We start from the raw sequence: 15,723 nt of genomic DNA, 5'->3' as shown, positions 1-15,723 counted from the left end.
TCACTCTCCTCTTTCACCTTCATCAAGAGGCTTTTTAGTTTTTAACCCAGTATAATTTTAAAAGGTCCAAATTGACCTTTGTGTTCAGTTTATTTGAACTTATTTTTTTATTGCTAATTCTAAAATGAGAAATAGTAACTGAAGAAATTAACATTTAGCTATAAAACTAAATTATAAATTTATAAATTTAATCATAGAATGTTTATTTTGAGCGTTACTATTAGACTGACCCTGATCTTATTAGTATATAATTACTAGGGCTTCCATAGTGGCTCATTGGTAAAGAATCGTCCTGCACAATGCTGGAGAAGTGGCTTTGATTCCTGGGCCGGGAAGAGCCCCAGGAGAAGGAAATGGCAACTCACTCCACTGTTCTTGCCTGAGAAATCCTGTGTTCAGAGGAGCCTGGCGGGCTAGTCCGTGGGGTTGCAAGAGTAGGACATGACTTAGTGACTAAACAACAATATAATTACTAAATGTATGTAAGTTTTGTTGTCCTCAGAGCATCATTTCTTCTATGTTGATGTTACACCACATATTTAAGGAATTCTTCAGATCTGAAATTGACTCCTTACTGTTCTATTTAATTCTTTCTTTTTTTTTTTTCCTTTTTAGTTTCCTGTACCTTAAATGGTTTTTAAAACTGGGTAAAATTTAGCTACTGTGAAGTGCATAGATCTGAACTGTATGTAGATAGTTCAGTGTGTTTTCACGTGTGCACACTGCTGAAACCACCACCACAAACAAAATACAGAACATCTCCTTCAGCCCAGAAGGTTCTTTAATGTCACCTACAAGCCAGTCACCACTTGGAGCCACTATTTTTATTTCCGTCACATTAGTTTGGTTTTGCCAGTACTTGAACTTCTTATATATAAAATCATAATGATACGTACTCCTTTGTGTCCAGCTTCCCCCAAGAAAATGTTTTTGAGGTTTTCATTCAGATTTGTTGAATGTATCCATATACTTTATTCTTTTTAATCCATAAATAGTACTCAGTTGTATAAGTGTACCACAATTTGTTTTCTCAGTCTCCACCTGATGAAAATTGTTTTCTTTCCAGATTCTGGATATTATGAATTAAGTTGTGTTGTTTAGTTTCCAAATACTTCGAGTTTTTCTAAATATCTTATTGCTGTGCTGCGTGTGCTGAGTGCTTAGTCATGTCTTACTCTCTGTGACCTCTTGGACAGTAGCCTGTCAGGCTCGTCCATCTGTGGGATTTTCCAGGCAAGAGTACTGGAGTGAGTTGCCATTTCCTACCTAAGGGGATCTTCCCACCCAGGAATTGAACCCGCGTCTTTTTTGTCTCCTACATTGGCAGGCAGATTTGTTACCACTGTGCCACCTGGGAAGCCCACTAATTTCTAATTAATTTTACCATGGACAGGTAAAATGCTGTCAGATTTAAGTCTTCTGAAATTTATTGAGAATCAAGCCCAGCAGCATATCTTGAAGAATGGACATCTAAAATGAATCTGAATTCTATAGTTAGATGTAGTGTGCTAAAGTGACAATTAAGTCAAGATAGTTGGTTCAGTTCAGTTCATTTCAGTTGCTCAGTCATGTCCGACGCTTTGCGACCCCATGAATCACAGCACACCAGGCCTCCCTGTCCATCACCAACTCCCGGAGTTCAGCCAAACTCATGAGCATCGAGTCAGTGATGCCATCCAGCCATCTCATCCTCTGTCGTCCCCTTCTCCTGCCCCCAATCCCTCCCAGCATCAGGGTCTTTTCCAATGTCAACTCTTTGCATGAGGTGGCCAAAGTATTGGAGTTTCAGCTTCAGCATCAGTCCTTCTGTCCTTCCAGTGAACACCCAGGACTGGTCTCCTTTAGGATGGACTGGTTGGATCTCCTTGCAGTCCAAGGGACTCTCAAGAGTCTTCTCTAGCACCGCAGTTCAAAAGCATCAACTCTTCAGTGCTCAGCTTTCTTCACAGTCCAACTCTCACATCCATACATGACCACTGGAAAAACCATAGCCTTGACTAGATGGACCTTTGTTGGCAAAGTAATATCTCTGCTTTTTAATATGTTATCTAGGTTGGTCATAACTTTCCTTCCAAGGTGTAAGCGCCTTTTAATTTCATGACTGCAGTCACCATCTGCAGTGATTTTGGAGCCCCCAAAAATAAGTCTGACCCTGTTTCCACTGTTTCCCCATCTATTTCCCATGAAGTGATGGGACCAGATGCCATGATCTTCGTTTTGTGAATGTGGAGCTTTAAGCCAACTTTTTCACTCTCCACTTTAACTTTCATCAAGAGGCTTTTTAGTTCCTCTTCACTTTCTACCATAAAGGTGGGTCATCTGCATATATGAGGTTATTGAGATTTCTCCCGGCAGTCTTGATTCCAGCTTGTGCTTCTTCCAGCCCAGCGTTTCTCATGATATACTCTGCATAGAAGTTAAATAAGCAGGGTGACAATATATAGCCTTGACGTACTCCTTTTCCCATTTGGAATCAGTCTGTTGTTCCATGTCCAGTTCTAACTGTTGCTTCCTGACCTGCATACAGGTTTCTGTCTTTAGTTGTAGAAAATCTCTGGTGGTCTTTAGTTCATTGTAATTGATAATTACTGTGTGTTTCTGTGTGTGTGTGTGTGTGTGTGTGTATTTGTCACTCAGTTGTGTCTGACTCTTTGCAACCCCATGGACTATACTTGTAATTTTGTTGTGCCTATGGCAGGTGATCTTCTGGAGGAGGGCATGGCAACCCACTCCAGTATATCTTGCCTGGAGAATCCCATGGACAGAGGAGCCTGGTGGGCTACAGTCCATAGGGTGACAAACAATCAGACATGACTAAAGTGACTTAGCACACATGTATGGGAGGAGATAAGCTCAGGATCTTCCTACTCTACTTTGTTGGCCACACCTTTGCATCTCTGAATTTTGCTTTTCAAATTCTGTCTGATGGTCTATGACATTCAAATACAATAGTCTGTGTAATGTAGTAATTGATACAGTTTTGTTTTGGTCTACCAGTTTTCCTGTTCCTTCTCAGTTTTGTTTCTCTGTTCCTCCTTGTTTTGGGAGAGACACAGACTCTTTAGGGTTACGTGAATATAATTTCATATTTAATTTTAAATTTCTTTATTGGCTTTGCCAGATTTTTTGCTTTGGGGAGTATATTATACATCCTTAATTTATCATAATCTACCTGAGTCTAGCCATGGCTTTGACTATGTAGACCTTTGTCAGCAATGTGATGTCACTTCTTTTTAATACACTGAGTAGGTTTGTCATAGCTTTTCTTCCAAGGGACATGCGTCTTTGGATTTCATAGCTGCAGTCACTGTCTGCAGTGATTTTGGAGCCCAAGAGAATAAAATCGGCCACTGTTTCCACTTTTTTGCCATATGTTTGCCTTGAAGTGATGGGACAGGATGCCATGATCTTCGTTTTTTTGAACATTGACTTTTTAAGCTTTTTCACTCTCCTCTGTCATCCTCATCAAGAGGCTTGATAGTTCCTCTTCACATTTTGCCGTATGGGTGGTGTCATCTGCATATCTGAGGTTGTTGATATTTCTTCTGGCAGTCTTGATTCCTAAAATGTCGATGTTTACTCTTGCTATCTCCTGCTTGTGAAAGTCTCTCAGTAATGTGTGACTCTTTATGATCCCGTGGACTATATGGTCAGTGAAATTCTCCAGGCCAGAATACTGGAGTGGCTAGCCTTTCCCTTAATGCAGGGGATCTTCCCAACCCAGGGATCGAACCCAGGTCTCCCACATTGCAGGCAGATTCTTTACCAGCTGAGCTACCAGGGAAGCCCTAGTTGACCACGTGCAATTTACCCTGATTTCATTGACCTAACATTCCAAATACCTATTCAACCTTTACAGCATCAGAGTTTACTTTCACCAACAGACAAATCTACAGTGGAGCATCGTTTCTGCTTTGGTCCAGCCTCTTTATTCTTTCTGGAACTATTTCTTCCCTCTTCTGAAGTAGCATATTAGACACCTACCAACCTGGAGGGCTCATCATCCGGTGTTACATCTTTTTGCATTTTCATACTGTTCGTGGGGTTCTCGAGGCAAGAATACTGAAGTGGTTTGCCATTCTCTTCTCCAGTGAGCCATGTTTTGTCATAACTCTCTACCGTGACTTGTCTGTCAAAAACCTATTAAAAATTTGTTTGAAATTCAAACATCTATGTCATCTTGAAAATGGTTTCTACTGGTCATTTTTTCTCTTTCCCATAACTCACATTGTCCTGTTGTATTGCTTGAGTGTTATCTTTTGCTTGTGTAATGGACATTTTTGATGCTATGTTGCAGAAACCCAGGGTTCTATTATCTTCTGAAAAGTATTGGGTTTTGTTCTACCACACAGTTAAGTTACTGACAGGTCCCCTGGAGCTTGCGGAGGCTTTGTTTTATACTTCCTTTAGGCAAAGACTTTAAATTTTGCTATTAGTCTTAGGGCAACTTCCTGAGTTCTATAATATAGTTGTGTGTTTTTTCCCTAAGAAGTAGCCCTTCTCCAATTTTAATTGAAAGCACAAACTGTTCTCCGAGTCATCTAATTATGTGAAACTTAAGCTCCAAACTCTTCTTTCTTTTGCAGCAGGCAGCTATTGAAATCTCTGTTTAGTTCATTTAGAGTCTAGTGTTTACTTTCCTCTAGATTCTCACACGTAGGATTTTCTGAGATTTTCTTCCTCAATTTCCAGTTGTTTTCGAAGCAGGGGGTTCTATGCTCTGATGACTCAGTCTATTGTGAGTTCAGCTTTCTGACTGAGGTCTTGCTATTCTCCCATAATGCTGGGGACTGCATCTGGTTAAAAGTGGTATAAATGTGGATCTCTTCAAGGGTTGAATCCATTCCAAATCCTCTTGCTTTTCAGTACTCTTCAGTGCCTGTATTAGTCGATTTCGTTATTTTGTTCTCAGCTTATCATGGTTATATATGGGTGGGTTAGTGCAATATGAGCCCCTTTGCATTACTGTGCCTAGAATGCCACCTTTTTATTTTTTATAACATTTACTTAAGATGGTTAATATATTTCTCATGACTTTATTAGATCATCTTTATATTTATTCATAGATATGAAGAGAAAGCTGCTAAAGACTTGGAAAGATACAATAAGCAAATAAAGAGAGCCATCGAACAGGAGTCACAAGTATCATTAAAAGATGGAAAAAAAAGGATGAAACCCACCAGTGTGTGGAATTTGGCACAGAAGCACAAGTTGAAAACCTCACCATCTAATCAGCCAAAACTTGATGAGCTCTTTCAGGCCCAAATCGAAAAAAAAAAGAACCAAAACATTAAAATAGTTCAGATCCCCTTCTCTATGGAAAACTTAAAAAAGAATTTTGATACACAGAAGAAATTTGACTTAGAAGAAAAGGACGAATTTTGCTTGATCCACAATCTCAAGTTTCCTGACGCATGGCTGATGACATCCAAAACAGAAATAATGTTGTTAAATCCATATAGAGTGGAAGAAGCTCTGCTATTTAAAAGACTTCTTGAGAATCACAAACTTCCTGCAGAGCCACTGGAAAAACCAATTATATTAACAGAGAGGTATGGTGGAGTAATATTTTTTTTTTTACCCTTAACAACATTTACTAATTGAAATTGAAGGTGAAAAGTTGAATTTCCTAGTATGAAAAAGTGGTATTTATTTAAAGAAATTGTATAATTTGATTTCTAATATTTAGTAGAATTAATTGCTTTTAAATAATTTTAGAATATTCTAGATAGTTTACTTCTGCACTTAATAAATAGTAAGCTCAGTCCCCCACCACCCGTACATTAGTAACTTCCCCAGGGTAATTCTGACATTGGATTGCCATGGCGCTTCTTGTGTAGTCTTTGTTTTAACATTTCAAACATATACCAACATAGAATTATACAATGCTTGCCTTTATCAGTAGTTATCAAGGTTTTCCCACATTTCCTATCTCTGTCCTTGATATTTATATATGCACATGTATGTTTTTCCTTTTGGTAAAGGATTTAGAATGATTCCCACCTAAAAGAGTTTTCAATGTATCACTAAAGTGGCCATTTTCTTAGGTAGCTACAATGCCTTTTTTCATACCCTGCTGCTGCTGCTGCTGCTAAGTCGCTTCAGTCGTGTCCGACTCCGTGCGACCCCGTAGAGGGCAGCCCACCAGGCTCCCCCATCCCTGGGATTCTCCAGGCAAGAATTGTGTTCTCTCTACACAATACTAATTCATTGGGATTGTCTCTCATTGTGTCAGAATGTATTTTTGTATATTTTGGATTATCAAGTTTAATTTACATCTAACCCAGGTCCAGCCACTACATTTTGTTATGTATGTTAAATGTTTTCTAATATCATACCATTAACTTATTGTGGATACTTAGTCACTTATTTGTTAGAATATCCCATTGTCTCTATTTGTCTGTCTTGTTTCCTTGTGGTGATGTTTAACTTGTTTTTCCCTCTCCCATTTTTAAATGGATATTAGTTCAGGAGGATTGAATAGATTTAGATTATACTTTCTGGTAAGACTGCTTAATAGGTGATGCTGTGTGCTTCATATTTCATCACATCAAAAGGCAATCACTAGGTTCAGGGAAGCCTGGTGTGCTGCAGTCCGTGGGGTTGCAGAGTCAGAAACGACTGAGCGACTGAACTGAAATGAGCTACTGACAAACTGACATTCCACCTTAAAGTTCCCGGTTAACTTTTCCATAATGGTTTTATCCACAGATGATTATTGCCTGCACTAATATAGATTATAAAATGGAGTATTTGCTGTTCATATCCTACATGAGCAAATTGTTTTCTCTTAAATATCTATTAACTAAAATACTAACATTTCACATTTTTATACTTAATATTTATTTTTTTAGCCTTGCATAGGTAGAAGTTATGATAAAGGAGGTAACCTAAAATTTAAAAGATGTGAGTTTGTTTTGTAGGACAAAAATCTGTATCAGAACATACAGAAATAAATCAAAACTCATTTTAAAAATGTATTCAAACCCTTGTGTTACAGATACTTCTCCAGAAAGAAAAACAGGGCTAGAAACAGAAAAACATCTGATAAAGCTGTCTTTGAGTATAAAATTTCAAATACACTCCAGCAGTTTTTAACAGGAGAGAAAAGTACTGTCAAATTTTTTAACTTTTAATTAAACCTAAGGGTGTATTAATTTTTTAAAATTCTTCCTTTGACAATTTCCTGAGCCAGTTTAAAGAGAATACTGCAGTAGTAATAACAGTAACTAAAATCCAATTACCTTCACAGTATTCTCTTTAAACTGGCTTAGGAAATTGTGAAAGGAAGAATTTAAAAGAATTAATACACCCTTAGGTTTAAACAGTTACAAAATTTGACAGTACTTTTCTCTCTCTTCGCTTTAAAAGAGCTAGAGTGTATTTCAAATTTTATACTCGATTGTTATTCTAAATGATGTTTGTAAATTTTCATTTATATCAAAAATCTTTTTGTGCTTGTATGAATTACAGGTTTTTAAAAATATTTTTCTTTATGATATTCTATTATAATACATCAAAATTATTAAAATATATGACATAGATTAAAAATTACATTAAAATTATTATTTGGGTCCATACAGCCTGAGAATAATCTTTCATATTTGTTTTTTTTTTAATTTTATTTTTAAACTTTACATAATTGTATTAGTTTTGTCAAATATCAAAATGAATCCGCCACAGGTATACATGATATTTGAATAGCAGCAAAGCTTCATTCAAAATTCTTTTCCCCTTTCTTCTGAAATGTGCCATCCCCATCATAAGTTTTTAAAAACTGAGTCATAAATAGGATAATTAAGTGTTGGACTGCTTTTGCATCAGATTTCTAATGCAGGTTGTATAGTTTATCTCTCAACAGAATAGAGATCTATAAAATACAAAGTAAGAGCTCAATAATAATAACAAAAGTGGCTAATATTTATCGCACTCTTACTGTATGATAGGAACTTCACTAAGGTTTTTGCTTTCATGATCCTCCCTTCACAATAACCTAATGAGAGGTGTCCACATTTTAATAAGGAAACAAGTACAGAAACATCAAGTAACTTACCAAGGTTCATACAGTCAGTATGTAAGTGGTGTATGTAAGATTCCAATCTTGACAGTAACTCTGGATCCTGCACCACTGCTTTCTACACTGTATCATCATCACCACCACTGCCACCACTGCTGGCTCTCAGATTGATCTTCTGAATATTGGGTTGCACCAGACAGAGCACCTCTGCTATATAGCCAAAGTTCTCCTCTCTGTGGTATCCGCTCTCCTCAACCTTTCAGAGATGATAAGCAAAGACATTATCCATTTACTTTCTCGAGGAGTTCAGGATTTTAATGAACAAGTAGCAGCTTATCATCCTGCGCCGGATAGAATGTAGAATAGTGCCTTACACGCCTACCATATGGTGGGTGTCAAGAGACACATTACTGTGAATAACATGTTATGAAGCACCCTGAGCAGGCCTAAAACCAACACGAAAGGTTAATTTCTGCCCTAGATAATCTTTCACCACCTCAAAATTTTGTTTAATGCTTTTACCACTCAGAACCATGTCATAGGCCACCTTTGGCAAACATATCATGCCTATAGTATACAGAAGAAATCTCTCCGGAGTCCTGAATTATTAAATTTTTACGTTCCTGGGAGAAAAGGTTACATGCTTATCTTCTTATTGAAGAAGCCTTGACTAATGACAGAATATTACGCAAGGTGGACTGCATCAATAACTTGACAGTGTATTGTGTCATGGCATTATTTATAAATAAAGTTTTCATTTGTAGTATATCGAAAGCACTTTTTAAATTTCACATTTAGTTTGTAAAGTTGTAGAAGATAGAAACTGGCTTTTGTCTATTCCTTTCTGTACACTGTATGTGGTAGGTCTATGAAGTATTAAGCAAATGTAAAAGCAGTAGAGTTTCTCACAGGGCTCCTTACACCGTTGTATTTTGGTTACTGATAATAACATTTTTTAAAGGGCCTTCAGATTAACTTTTTTCCATAAATTCTCTTATTTTACTTTAAATATTTAAGAAGTTAAAGGGCCATAATTTCTTTTTCAGTCTTTTTAATGGATCCCATTATTTAGAGATTTTACATAAAATGACAGCAGATGACCAAAGGTACAGCGGATCAATTTACCTGTCCGATCCTCGTCTTACAGCAAATGGTTTCAAGATAAAATTGATACCAGGTATGATACTATGGTTTAATATTTCCCGAGTCAGAAAAATAAATCTTGTTCCAAAAGTTACTTTTGGGTTTCATAATTTATAGATAGGATGGTATGTTTTTGTCTCACCACAAGTATGATGTCAGCTGTATAAAAACACTGTATTTCCAAAAGGTCACTTCTGCCTGAAACAAGCAAGTTTGGCATCTCTTGCAGTCCATTGCTTTGTGTTTAGCATTTCCATAACTAACAACTATAATTTTTGCCATCCTTTGTCACAACATGCATACTGCCTGCTGCGTCTAACTAAATTATTAAATACTCCTTAGCTGATGAAGCACAAATAAACATGTAGAATATTGAAATCAGCTAACAAAATTGGACATCTCTTTTTCTTTTCTAAAACGATTTACTTGTTTTCCCAAGGAGGTGTCTAACATCAACAGTCTTACTGTTTGGAGAGTGAATGATTTGCTTCCATGGCTTTGCTATCAGTTCAGTTGCCGAGTTGTCTCTGACTCTTTGCAGCCCCATGGACTGCAGCACGCCAGGCTTCCCTGTCCATCAGCAACTCCCGGAGTTCACTCAACCTGTTGTCCATCGAGTCGGTGATGCCATCCAACCATCTCATCCTCTGTCGTCCCCTTCTCCTCCTGCCTTCAATCTTTCCCAGAATCAGGGTCTTTTTCAATGAGTCAGTTCTTCACATCAGGTGGCCGAAGTACTGGAGCTTCAGCTTCAGCATCAGTCCTTCCAGTGAATATTCAGGACTGATTTCCTTTAGAATTGACTGGTTGATCTCCTTGCAGCCCAAGAGACTCTCAAGAGTCTTCTCCAACACCACATTTCAAAAGCATCAGTTCTTTGGCGCTCAGCTTTCTTTATGGTCCAGGCTTTGCTATAAAGCCTGTTATAATACTGTTTGTTTACTATGGAGATTCACCAGGTGAGGAGAAAAAGGAAAATTCATCTGGCTAGGAGACTTCAGTTTTCCTGGCTGGCCCCTTCTCTGTTCTTTCATAGTTTCCATACTTAACTGCCTCTGCCCTGTCTACCCCTGCTTCCCAGGTGGCGCTAGTGGTAAGGAAAGAAAGTGAAGTGAAAGTGAAGTCGCTCAGTCGTGTTCACTCTTTGCGACCCTGTGGACTGTAGCCTATCAGGCTCCTCCGTCCATGGGATTTTCCAGGCAAGAGTGCTGGAGTGGATTGCCATTTCCTTCTCCAGGGGATCTTCCCAACCCAGGAACCCATCTGCAAATGCAGGCCAGTCTTGTCCTGTTACTTTGCCTTCTATCTGGTATCAAGAGGCACAAAGGTTCCAGGATGAGTGATTCCACTGTCCCCTGGCCCACTCGCCCCTAAACTTGCCACGGGCAAAGTGTAGAAAAATAAAACAATGCAGAAAAATTTTAAAGGAATGATTTACTGAGACATGAAGAGAAAATAAGTAAAAATGATATACAAAACCATGAAATAGGATATATACAGAAAATGCTTTGGTGTTCCATACTTTAATTTTATTGACTAGCAGTTTTAAGAAAACCTACTCAGAACTTACTACCCCCTACCTCAATCCTGGATATTTAGATTTGGAGTAAAGAGTTAGTTCAAGTCCCAAATCTTCCGTTTAAATACATGTTGCAGGGGAAATCAGTTGGCCTCAATGTTTCTGCATCAATAGCAGCTAATAATAATTATAGGCATGACAGTACATGTATTAATTAATTTGATCTTTCTAAAGGCCTATGGTTCAGTTACTATGCACATTTTTTACAGTTAGAAAAATCAAGGCAGGAGAAATTTAGTTTGCTTAAGTATAGAGAGTTAATGATACAACCAGGATATGAACCCAAGCAATCTGCCTTTAAAACCTAGCTCTTATGTTTAGTTCCTATTAAAATTGATATATTTACTTCATGAAGGTCAGTTAGCATAGTACGTGCCAATGGTATGTGTTTAAATTTTCTCTTCCCATTCTCCAGCACCTCCTCCCTTGTACCTCAGTCGGTAAAGAATCTGTCTGCAGTGCAGGAGACCGGGGTTCAATCCCTGGGTTGGGAAGATCCCCTAAAGAAGGAAATGGCAACCCACTCCAGTATCCTTGCCTGGAAAATCTCATGGACAGATGGAGCCTGGTGGGCTGCAGTCCATGGGGTCACAAAGAGTCGGGCACGACTGAGCAACTAACACTTACACTCATTTTTTAGGTCCTCTTAGAAATCTTTTTTCCTCAGGGCTTCTGGCATTTAAAAATTTATTTGAAGATTTCTTTGGAAGGAATGATGCTGAAGTGGAAACTCCAGTACTTTGGCCACCTCATGCGAAGAGTTGACTCATTGGAAAGGACTCTGATGCTGAGAGGGATTGGGGGCAGGAGGAGAAGGGGACGACAGAGGATGAGATGGCTGGATGGCATCACTGACTAGATGGACATGAGTCTCAGTGAACTCCGGGAGTTGGTGATGGACAGGGAGGCCTGGCGTACTGCGATTCATGGGGTTGCAAAGAGTCGGACACGACTGAGCGACTCATCTGATCTGATCTGATCTGATGAATCAAGGAGTTCATGTATGTGTGTAGCAGATATTTTTTTCTTAGTCTATTTTCCTAAATAACTTTGTGGTATTGGTGGCAAGTACTTTTTTTTTTTTTTCATGAAAGATGTTATCACAACAATTTTTGTTTAAGTTAGGATAATTAGCCTGTCTGTTTCAGGAGCATGTTTGTTTTTGAGTTACCCAATAAGTTTCTGTTTCATGGACGCATTTAACTTGTAGATAGTGTTTTTAAAAGTCCTATAAATGCAGGGTACTTTGCATGGCACCAAAATATAAAAATGAATAAGCTAGTCATCTGCAAGCTGACTTGTTTTGAGTGGAATTTACTCAGATTATCATCAGCATGTTTCTCTTCTCTGTAACAGATCAAGGTAAAAATATTCATGTTTCCTTTCTTCATTTTTTTTAGCTGTTTTTTCCTTCATTATTCTTTGTCATTTTTAAAAAAAGACTATTTCTCGTCTTTTAGTGAGTTTTACTGTATTGGACTAACTTTTGATCAGCAGTTCGCCAGTTGCCAGAAAACATCTTTGGATAATAGTACTTGAAAGAGAGGAATAATACATTTGGCTTTAAGGAAAAGGATTCTTAATGTGACCTTAAAGAAATATGATTGTTAATGAGAATAGCTTTTGTTCTGTATCAGTAAGAATTACCCATTTGGGGAACTGCAGGCTTGTCAGATCACTTATTAAAGTATTTTCAGAAGATGGGGAAGCATTTCACAGAATTTATGAAAACTTCTTGAACATTATTTTAAATGTCTCTTAAGTTTTCCTTATCTATATTCTGCAAACAGAGATTAACATATTGTTCAATTTCCTCATTTGTTCCCATATACTTTTTACCCAGGCTTCTCTGGTGACTCAAGATGGTAAAGAATCCATGGGCAATGCAGGAGCTGGGTTCAGTCCTGAGGTTGGGAAGATCCCCTGGAGGAGGGCATGGCAACCCACTCCAGTATTCTTGCCTGGAGAATCCCCATGGACAGAAGAGCCTGGTGTGCTACAGTCCATGGGGTTGCAAAAAGTCAGACACAACTGAGCGGCTAAGCACACACAGCAATTTTTACCCATATCCACAAAATGTTCCTGCATTCATGTAGTCAGTATTAAATGTTTCAGTCTATTCATACTGCAAATAATATAGAACTAGCAATAATGAAAAGTCTCTTGACTGATAAATTTTACTATCTGTATATATATGTATAAAAAGATGTTTACTGGAATATTCTGCTACTTCCTCTTTGCCTATCTAATCCCTGTTTCAAGTCCCATTTAAGTTCGGTTGGTTGCTCAGACTCTCATTTTGTCTCCCTTTACTGAACTCTATTTTATCCCTGAACACTTGATTATGTATCTTCTTATATTGTTCTCCAGTTATTTCCTGGGAGGAACATTAGGATGCCTGCTCTGTTTATTATACCACCAGTGTATCTGCCATTCAGGTCAAGGAACTAGTCTGTAAATGGCAGGTTAGGAATGGGTTCATCTCAGGACCTGAAACTCTTCAAGCTACATCACTCCTCTTTTAAAATTTTCCCTTTGATGGCTTATCCAACATTGGACTATCTCTTTTTCTTTACTTATAGGTAACATTTTGTGGTCTGCAATATTAAGAATACTGTTGCACAGATAGAGCCAAAAAACCCAAATCTTTGCTATTTTCTAAAAAATCATAAAATGTGTTCTAAAGCTAAATTTGATGCTTGGGAAGTTCAAATAATAGATATGTCGGATTTAAACATTATTCTAAAAACTAAACATTAGTATTTCATTTCCTCAAACTGCTAATATATTAATGTTACTATAGTGGTAATCATTTTATAGCTTATCTGTGTATTTACCAACACTTTGTGCACCTTAAATTTACACAGTGTTATATGTCAAACATATCTAAATAAAGCTGGCAAAAAATAACTTACTATATTTTTATAATAACTTGTAAGAATTAATCTTCAGAATAATTCAGGCTTTTAGATATTAAACCAGTAGGATAGAATCTGAATAGCAACAGTTGTTAAAACATTTAAATCAGTTTTATTTTAATAAATATCATGGGACTCCATTTTCTCTCCAAAGTAAGAAATGTTCTAAACAAATGTAGGGAACAGAACAATAATATCTGAGATTAAATGATATAAAGTACATATGGTTTCTTTGAGCACTTATGACTTAATGTGAATGTGCAATCCTGTGGGAAGTTATTATTTGTTCTTCAACTAGGGAACAAAACTTTTTCCGACAATATTAGATTCTAATGTTCACCAAATATTTTAACAGTGATTTTGTTTTTCTTAGACATTTTCTGGAATACCGTTAAAACAAAATTTAACTATATGTGTTTTTTTTTTTTTCTTTTCTTTTAGGAGTTTCCATTTCTGAAAACTCCTTGGAAATAGAAGGAATGGCCAATTGCCTTCCATTCTATGGAGTAATGGATTTAAAAGAAATCCTTAATGCTATATTAAACAAAAATGCAAAGGAAGTTTACGAATGTAGACCTCGAAAAGTGATAAGTTATTTAGAGGTATGTATTATTAGCTTATGTAGATTGGCTAGATTTTAAGGTATTTAACTCTTAATAAAATAGTAAGTGATTTTGAAATTCTAGATTTGTTATCTGTTCACAAGAGGAAAAGCTGCTTCAGTGTCACCTGGAGGAAACTTTCCCTAACCATACTCTGTTTATCACATTACTCAGTTTAATTTTGTACAGTTACTTGCTGAAATTTTGTCTTTTAAAGAATTTATTTATTTTTAATTGGAGAATAATTGCTTTACAATGTTGTATTGGTTTCTGCCATACATCAACATGAATGAGTCATAGGTATACATATACTCCCTCCCTCATGAGCCTCCCTCCCATTTCCCACCCCATTCCACCCCTCTAGGTTGTCTAGGTTATCTTTTTATCTCTCTGCTTCTCTGCACTAGAATGTCAGTTTCAGAAGAGCATGGATGTTGCTTTTCTTATTCTCTGCTGTATTTGTAGAACCTACAACAGTGACTAGCACATAATTGTTGTTTAGTAAATATTTGTTGAGTGAGTGAATAATTAAAGAATATAATCAATTTTCTGTCTTCCTATTTGCCAGTAAAAACCTGTTTTCTGCTTCAGGTATATCACAGTAAAATGTATGGCTTTCTCTCCACAGGGAGAAGCAGTACGTCTGTCTAGACAATTACCCATGTACTTATCAAAACAGGACATGCAAGATATTATCTACAGAATGAAGCACCAGTTTAGAAATGAAATTACACGGTGTGTTCATGGTCGCCCATTTTTTCATCATTTAACCCATCTTCCAGAAGCTACATAATTATGTTTCAGAAAATTTGTTACTATTGAAGTCAATATGGTCATAAAATAATGAATCAGGTTTAAACTATCTGTGTACTATCATGAGTTAAATGGTTGTTTTGTAAATAAGGAATCACTGACCTGTTTGTATATTGAAAATTTTTTCAAAATTATAAAAAATTAATAAACTAATATAGACTATTAATTCATTTTATTCTCAAGAACCAACCTTCATAATAACTGCTAAGTTGCTGCTAAGTCACTTCAGTCGTGTCCGACTCTGTGCGACCCCATAGACGGCAGCCCACCAGGCTCCCCCGTCCCTGGGATTCTCCAGGCAAGAACACTGGAGTGGGTTGCCATTTCCTTCTCCAATGCATGAAAGTGAAGTCGCTCAGTCGTATCTGACTCTTAGCGACCCCATGGACTGCAGCCTACCAGGCTCCTCCATCCATGGGATTTTCCAGGTAAGAGTACTGCTATTAATAATAATAGCATAATTACTATTGGTTATAAACTCTAAATTGAAAAATACTTAACTGTTCTTGGGTGGTTGATTTACTCAGTCCAGTGAGTCAGCTGTTCTCATCAGATGATTACTTTGGTCATCTGATTCAAAGGGCTGACTCATTGGAAAAGTCCCTGATGCTGGGAAGGATTGAGGGCAGAAGGAGAAGAGCGCATCAGAGG

General features: G+C 37.3%; 1 protein-coding gene across 4 annotated transcripts in view; it reads left to right on the top strand.

Moving 5' to 3' along the window:
• PMS1 (PMS1 homolog 1, mismatch repair system component) overlaps nucleotides 1–15,238 on the top strand; it is a 110,831-nt gene extending 95,593 nt beyond the window's left edge. For 3 of the 4 annotated variants that reach the window (XM_061432990.1, XM_061432999.1, XM_061433018.1), the window contains 4 exons: nucleotides 5,067–5,552; nucleotides 9,064–9,194; nucleotides 14,099–14,259; nucleotides 14,888–15,238. In XM_061432990.1, coding sequence (XP_061288974.1) covers nucleotides 5,067–5,552; nucleotides 9,064–9,194; nucleotides 14,099–14,259; nucleotides 14,888–15,052 — 943 coding nt within the window. In that variant the 3' untranslated portion in view covers nucleotides 15,053–15,238. Of the gene's footprint in view, nucleotides 1–5,066; nucleotides 5,553–9,063; nucleotides 9,195–14,098; nucleotides 14,260–14,887 lie in introns of those variants that run through there. The other variant, XM_061433008.1, reaches the window with a different exon arrangement.
• The last annotated feature ends 485 nt before the right edge of the window (nucleotides 15,239–15,723 follow it).

Source organism: Bos javanicus, chromosome 2 (assembly GCF_032452875.1).
Source record: "Bos javanicus breed banteng chromosome 2, ARS-OSU_banteng_1.0, whole genome shotgun sequence".
Taxonomy (NCBI): Eukaryota; Metazoa; Chordata; class Mammalia; order Artiodactyla; family Bovidae; genus Bos; species Bos javanicus.
The sequence above is the reverse complement of the archived record's forward strand: the minus strand, read 5'-3'. Positions and strand labels throughout refer to the sequence as shown.